Below are 7,043 nucleotides of genomic sequence, written 5' to 3'. Positions count from 1 at the left end.
CCTCTGGGTCCGACCACGGAGCCAGTTTCCCAGCCTGGACAAATCTCCCTCAGCTGTGCAAAGTCCCATTGAATTCAAAAGGGTCTTTGCCTGGGTGGGATCAGGATTAGGACCATACTTGGGGGTGGAGCTGTCTGCAGACTGAGCTGAGAATCTTCCATAGCTCCCAGGTACTCGGGCTTATGATCTAGCCTGGTCTGAGATATATGCTGTTCTCAGCATTTTGCTAAATAAATTGGCCAAGAGAATAGGCAAAGGCCTCTGTCTGTTGTTCAACTGTTTACCTGCCAGGTGAGTTTCTGCAGGGTCAGGAACCAGATTTGAGCCTTTGGTAGTATTATTCAGCATAACAAATTCCACCCAGTGAGGATGGAGCAAATAAACCATGCCCAGTGAGAGGGTGGTCAGAATATGTTATGAGGGATCTAGGTGGTGGCCCTGCTTCTAGAACTTGGATCTAGAGGTGCCCAGTGTATGGGGGACAGGGAAAGAATCTTGACTTGTTCTAATGTGTGCTCAGTTCTAATGGGGCTTGTGGCTTAGAATAAAGTGACTGCTGTGAAGAGGCTTAACTGTATAACAGTTGCAGTCAAGCAGCCAAATCATGAAGAGCCTTGCGGAAAGGACCCTTCACAGTCCCACTCTCTAACAGTCAGTTAAGGTCAGAGAAAACCAGATATGTTTGTGAGGAGGGGTGTATAGCCCTCAAATTCATCATCGTCATACAAGGGATGTGTGGAGGGTGTTTGTTCTGACTCTGCCAGCCAGCACTGCAAATTGCTCCAAGGACTCAGATTTTTTTTTCTTGAGTCTAGAAGGATCTCGTCTGACCTATCTAACATGAACCCTAAGACTGTCATTGGTGAGGCCTCACCTGGAGTACTGTGTCCAGTTTTGGGTCCCATGCTTCAAGAAAGATGAGGACAGATTGGAAAGTCCAGCAGAGAGCAACAACAATGGTTTAGAAGCCTGGGAAGCAAGACTTTGGAGGAAAGGATGAAAGACCTAGGGCTGTGAGCAGACTGGTTGAGGGGAGGGATTTGATATGTCTTCAAATACCTTAAGGGTGATTACAGGGGGGAGGGAAATTGGGGGTTTTTTTCCACTCCATCTCTGTAAGGGATTAGGACCTTAGTAGCAATGGCTTCAAGCTGTAGCACAGGAAATGTAGGTTGGAGATTAAGAAGAATTCTTTGACTACAAGGGTGGTCGGGTATTTGAAACGGCTACATAGAGAAGTGGTGGATTCACCATCTCTGGAAATGCTCAAGAGCAGGTTGGACAGACACTTAGCTGGGATTCCTTAGTCAGGGATGATCCTGCCTTGAGCTGGAGGCTGGACTAGGCAACCTCAGGAGGTTCCTTCCAGCCTTACTTTCTTATGATCCAATGACTTTTCCAGTTGCCCTGGATTGAACCTGCTAATTTTGTTTGTTTGACTAGAGCACTTCTTCAGAAAAGCATCTAGCTCTGATACTGAGACTGCAAGAGGTAGAGAATCTGTTCCTGCCTTGGTGGGTTGTTCCAGAGATTCATCACCCTGATTTAGTCTATTGTAAGAAATCTTGCATCTATATTATGGACTTGCTGATGAGGTCCTGTAAGATGGCAGCAAGCCTCATCTCTTTGTCTTTCACCCGAAATGCAGCTGCTTTTACGAGGTGATTCTGGATTAGAAGAAATAATTTTGAGTCCGGTTGCCCCAATAGGTGGATGGGCAGTGAGCTAATTGGATTTTCCTTGAGTACACATGGAAACATAACCTTCCACTTTACCCAGAAAAGATCACGAATTCCCTTTGTTTATTGTTCCCCCAATGCCCAGTATGGACAGGGTGAATGACACTACTCCAGAGTTAGCAATGAATAGCTGGCTGTGTGTGTGAGAGAACAGCCCTCTGTCTGAGTTGTGCAATGCTATTTTGATGCAGCGGATTAACTTGCCTCACTCGTTTCTTGTATTGCAGCATCCTAGAAATGCAGAAGGGGCTTAACTGTGGGGGCTGGATTACCATGTTGCTTAGCGGGAGACTAGAATAGCATCCCAGCTTCTCCCCCAGGGACAATGAGAGGCATGGGTGGCATTCTGGTTTCAGCTTGAAAGCTGGTCTAATTTTAATCTAGCCCTGCCAAATTCTTCTGGATTCTGTGCTGGGGTGAGCATCAGCTAAATGAATAGTTTTTCTCACCTGCCCCAGATCTCCCTTGCTTTTTGTCTGCTGCAACATGAGAGTACTTTGCTCCTCTGGATTTCAACACTGTGCTACTCAATAGTAGCAATCTTTGGCTAATTACATTGTTTTGCTTCCTGGTGGCATCAGTTTAGCTATTGGCTTGCCTTTCCTCCTGCTCTAAAATGCAATTTATTACTCTTAGCCTGGCAGAAAGCGGCTTTTTTTCCCCTTCCCCTTTATTCTGCATCCATTTGCCAGCTGGCACTGTAGGTGCTTCATCCCCTTCCTTTAACCCCTTTTGCCTTCTTGCATGCCTCCTTCCTGACATCCTCTTTGACTTTCTCTAGCAAGCTTATGCTAAGTCCTGAGCAGTAGAGGCCCATGTTATGCTTCTGTGAGGGTCCAGCTATGAGTTCAGTGTTTATTGCAGTGTTTCTTGTTCTCCCTCCAGACAATGCCTGTGTCAAAAGAAGGTGGAAATTCTCTTTCTGGCTTATCTCAGACTCTTGTACATGCTGGAGAGATTCCCTTTCTGACACTTAAAATTAGTCATTAAGCTCTGAAGCATGAGTTATGGTTCATCTTTGGGGCATTATTAGATTCATGCTTTAGGGTTCTAGTCCTTTGGGCTGCCAGGTGCTTTTAACTCTCTAGGACTGGTCCATAGGGACTGGCACTAGGTGCAGGGTTGTCCAGTATCTATGTAAAGCAAGCTGGTGTTCTGAGGCAGCATTCTCCGTCCAGTAGCAAAAGCACTAGTCCATAGGAAAGCATTTTCTCTTGGCCTCTTCTACACAAGGACACATCTGTGTACGGATCATAGGAAAGCAGGGCTGGAAGGGATCTCACAAAATCATTTAGTGCTGCCCCTGCTCAAGGTAGGGTCGTCCCTGACTAAACCATTCCAGCCAAGTGTCTGTCTAATCTGCACTTGAAAACTTCTAGGGATGGAAAATCCACAACTTCTCTAGGTAGATTGTTTCAATACTTGACCAACTTTATACTTGACCTTTCTGCAAAAGAGGAAGCTTCCTCTTCTGCAGCTTGAGGCCATTGGTCTTAGTCCTGTCCTCCATGACCACAGAGAAAAGCCCATTTGCAACCTCTCTATAATCACCCTGCAGGTATCTGAAGACTTATCAAATCCCAATGCTACCTGCTCTTCTTGAGACTAAATAACCATAGTTCTTTCAGCCTTCCCTCATAGGACTTGTCTCCCAGGCCCCCCTGATCATTATTGTTGCTCTGTGTTACAGAATTGGAGAACTAGGGCTGGAAGGGACCTCCAAAGGTCATGTAGTCCAACCCCCCGCCTGAGGCAGGATCATTCCTGTCCAAACCATCCCATACAACCATAATCTAAACTCTCTATAAAACTACTGTCAGTTTTGGTGTAACATAGACCTAACACGCAAATGTGCCATAGGCAAAGCATGGAATCACAACAGCCAATGTCCTCCTTCTATAAAATGTTGTTAATATAAGGTCAAGAGGTCCCAGGTAGAGGGCCACACACACGCCCTGCTACAGAGGAAGGCAAAACCCTCTACAAGTCCATACCATTTTGACCATAGGGCAACATTTCTTTCTGGCCCCAAATATGGTGATCAGTCTGACTCTGAACAGAGAGGCAACTTTCAGGAACTTTCAGCTTTGCTCCTAGCACACCCCAGTTGAAGTCCCCACCCTTAGCTGTTGCCAACATCCAACGCCTCTGGGGAGGCTTAAAAACACCCTGACACATAAAGCAAAAAAAAAAAAAGTGGGAGGAGGGGGGGAGCAAAAGCAACCAGCAAAGCTGAGAAGCATGGGAAATGGCCAATAGGCATAGCTACATCTAGCTTATCCCCAACCAGTAGCTATCTAACCTGCTTGAACACCTCTAGCGATGGAGAGTCACAAATTCCATAGGCAATCTATTCTATTACCCCACTATTCTCACAGTGAAGTTTTTTCTAGATATCCAATCTAAATTTATTTTGCAACTTCAGGCCGTAGGTGTGAGTCCTGCTTTCTGTATTAAGACAGAAGGTGTTTTCCCCTCTCTTTATGGCAGTTCTTCAAGTATTTGAAGACTGCGGTCATGTTCCCTCTTAAGCGCTTTTTCTGAATGTTCCCAGCTCCTTCGGCCACTCCTTGTATGATTTGCTTTCCAATTTCTTGATAATCTTTGTTGCCCACGTCTGGATCCTCTCTAGCTTTTCCATGTCCTTTTTAAAATGTGGAACCCAGAACTGCACACAGTACTCCAGATGAGGCCTGACCAGTGCCAAGTAGTGGCACTGTCTCCTGTGCCTTGCACCTAATGCTTCTGTTGATGCAGCCCAAAACTGCATTTGCCTTTTGTGTGGCTGCATCATGCAGCAGGCTCCTCTTGAGTCTCTGGTCTACCAAGATTCCCAAGTCCTTTTCCATAAAGCCACTGTCCAGCCAGATGTCCCCCATTTTGTATTTGTGTTTTTGATTCATCCTTCCAAGGTGCAGCACTTTCCACTTGTCTGCGTTGAACTTCATCCTATTAGCTCTAGCCCAAGTTTCCAATGTTACAATCCTTCTGAATTGTGCTTGCATCCTCCAGCTTGTTCACAGTCCCTCCCAGTTTCATGTTGTCTGCAAACTTGCTCAAGAAGCTTCTATGCCGGCATCTAAATCGTTAATAAACACAAACAACACTGGGCCCAGGATGGACCCCTATGGGACTCCACTCAAAACCTCCTGCCATTCTGACATGTACCTGTTAATAATTACCCCTTGCTTACAGCTACCGAACCAGTTATCCACTTTGTAGTAGGTTTATTCAGCTCACACTTCTCCAATTTGTCTGAGAATGTCGGGCTGCACCTTGTTAAAACCCTTGTTGAAGGCAAGATACACTATATCCACAGCATTCCCTTCATCCACCCAAGTAGTTACTTTGTCAAAGAAGGAGTTGGCGTTTGTTGGACACAATTTGTTTTTCATTAATTCCTGCTGGCTGCTTGTTGATCAGCTTTTCCTCCTCCAGATGTTTGTAAGTGGCTTTCTTTACAATATGCTGCACGTGTTGAAGTGAAGTGAGGCCAACCAGTGTGTAGCTCCCTGGGTCCTCTTTTTTGCCTTTTTTTAAAGACAGGCACTACATTGGCCCTTTTCCAGTCCTCTGGTACTTAGCCTGTCTTCCATGACTTCATGAAGATCGTTGCCAAAAGACCTCCAAGACCTCCCCTCAGTTTCTTCAGGACCCTGGAATGAAGCTTATCCAGCCCTGCTGACTTGAATTGATTCAAACCCAACAAAAGCTCTCTGTCTATCTTGTTATCTCTTCCTTCAGCTTACCCCCTTCCTTGTCTAGATAAGCTGCCAGATACCTAATAGGGATTAATTTTTTGTGAGGCAACAAGTGTATGTGTTTTTTGACAAACAAGGCAATACCACCCTGTTCCAACCCTGTCTTTCCGAAACAGAGTGCAACCCTCAAAGTTCATGTTCCAGTCATAAGAACTGTCCCACCAGGTTTCAGTGATGCCAGTCAGATCATAGTTCTTTTCACACTGTAGCTTCCAACTCATCTTGTTTAGTCCCCCTACTGCTCACATTTTTATATATGCATCAGATATATTTTGCATTTTGACCTCCTTGCTACCTTTTGTGCCACTTGTTGCAGGTCCTGTAGCTCTCTGGACCTTTCCCAGAGTTGAGTTCCTTCAAGTCCTTTCCCCTCTGCACTGCATGCTGTGTTGCTGGAAGGTTTTGATCACCATCCCCTGTGAAACCTAGTTTAAAGCCCCTTTTATGATGACCAAAGATGCTGTTTCCTGTGCTTGTCAGCTGGATCCCAGCTCTTGATACCACCCCTCCTCCCAAGAACATCCGCCTGTTGTCGAAAAAGCTGAAGTCTTCACATCATGTTGGACTCTCTTCAAATTGTCCACATCCTCCTTCAAGTGAGGGACCCAAAACTGGACACAGTACTCCCAGTGGGACCCCATCGGTGCTGATTAAAGTGGAAAAATCACGTCTCTTGATAGCGTGGATGAGGGTTGCCTTATGTTTAAGTCCACCCAGAACTGCTAGAGATCAGGATGAGACCTTCTAGGGAGGGCTAGATTATTCCACACCTACAGCTCTTTGTTGTCTTTTTATTCAAAGCATGTGGTACAGTTGCCATGGGAGAGGGTCCTGGGCAAAGTTGGACCTTGCCTCTAATTCAGGCTGCCAGTTCTTGTGTCTATAATTCCTGTTGGTGTCCCTCACCAAGTTAATCCTGACCTCATACCCCCAGTCTCTGTGCAGAGGAAGACTGAGTTCTCTAATACATGTTTTAATACAGTGCTTCTCAACCTTTTGGCTCTGCGGTCCAGATGAGTGGAGCAGGGCTGGTCTGCAGACAAAATTGGACATGTGGGGGTGGGCAGCGTGGGATCCAGTCTAGTGTTTAGGGCCATGTTCTGCAGCCTGCAGGTCACCCTATGGGTCTGGAAACTTGGGAGCAGCGATTAACACTGCCACTGCTCTCCTCTCTGCCAAATTTTTGGACCTCTGGGAAGTCCTGTGGGACAAATCTGGCCTGTGGGCTGGGGGTTGAGCACCCCTGTTTTAACACTAATTCATAGTCAGACCACTTGGTATAACCTGGTTCTCAGGGAGTGGGAAGACATGCAGAGAGCCACTGAGTACTGGGATAGGAGGCTTGCATATAAAAAGGCCATCTACAGAAGCCCTGTCGCAATCTGGCAACTCTTAACCATGCACTTCATCAAAGCATTTCCCCTGTGCTGAAGCCATAATAGCAGGTGCTGTTGATGTTGAACTAGGAAGGCTCCTCTATCCCAAGGGGATTTTAAATAAACAGCTGATCATGAAAACCTGCACATCCCTGTTCCCTGCTGCC

At 46.1% G+C, this 7,043-nt stretch overlaps 1 protein-coding gene across 7 annotated transcripts in view; it reads left to right on the top strand.

Moving 5' to 3' along the window:
* The window catches only part of PGAP3 (post-GPI attachment to proteins 3), a 98,552-nt gene that overhangs the window by 5,832 nt on the left and 85,677 nt on the right, over window positions 1–7,043 (top strand). For 2 of the 7 annotated variants that reach the window (XR_002103768.1, XR_002103769.1), the window contains exon 4: window positions 1,444–1,561. The exons of 4 other annotated variants lie outside the window; for them this stretch is intronic. Coding sequence is in view for 1 of the 3 variants with exons in the window: in XM_019550299.1 (XP_019405844.1) it covers window positions 1,444–1,665 (222 nt within the window). In the remaining 2 variants the exon portion in view is untranslated. Of the gene's footprint in view, window positions 1–1,443; window positions 3,024–7,043 lie in introns of those variants that run through there. One more of the 7 variants, XM_019550299.1, reaches the window with a different exon arrangement.

This window comes from Crocodylus porosus, unplaced genomic scaffold (assembly GCF_001723895.1).
Source record: "Crocodylus porosus isolate Cpor-Errol unplaced genomic scaffold, CroPor_comp1, whole genome shotgun sequence".
NCBI lineage: Eukaryota > Metazoa > Chordata > Crocodylia > Crocodylidae > Crocodylus > Crocodylus porosus.
The sequence above is the reverse complement of the archived record's forward strand: the minus strand, read 5'-3'. Positions and strand labels throughout refer to the sequence as shown.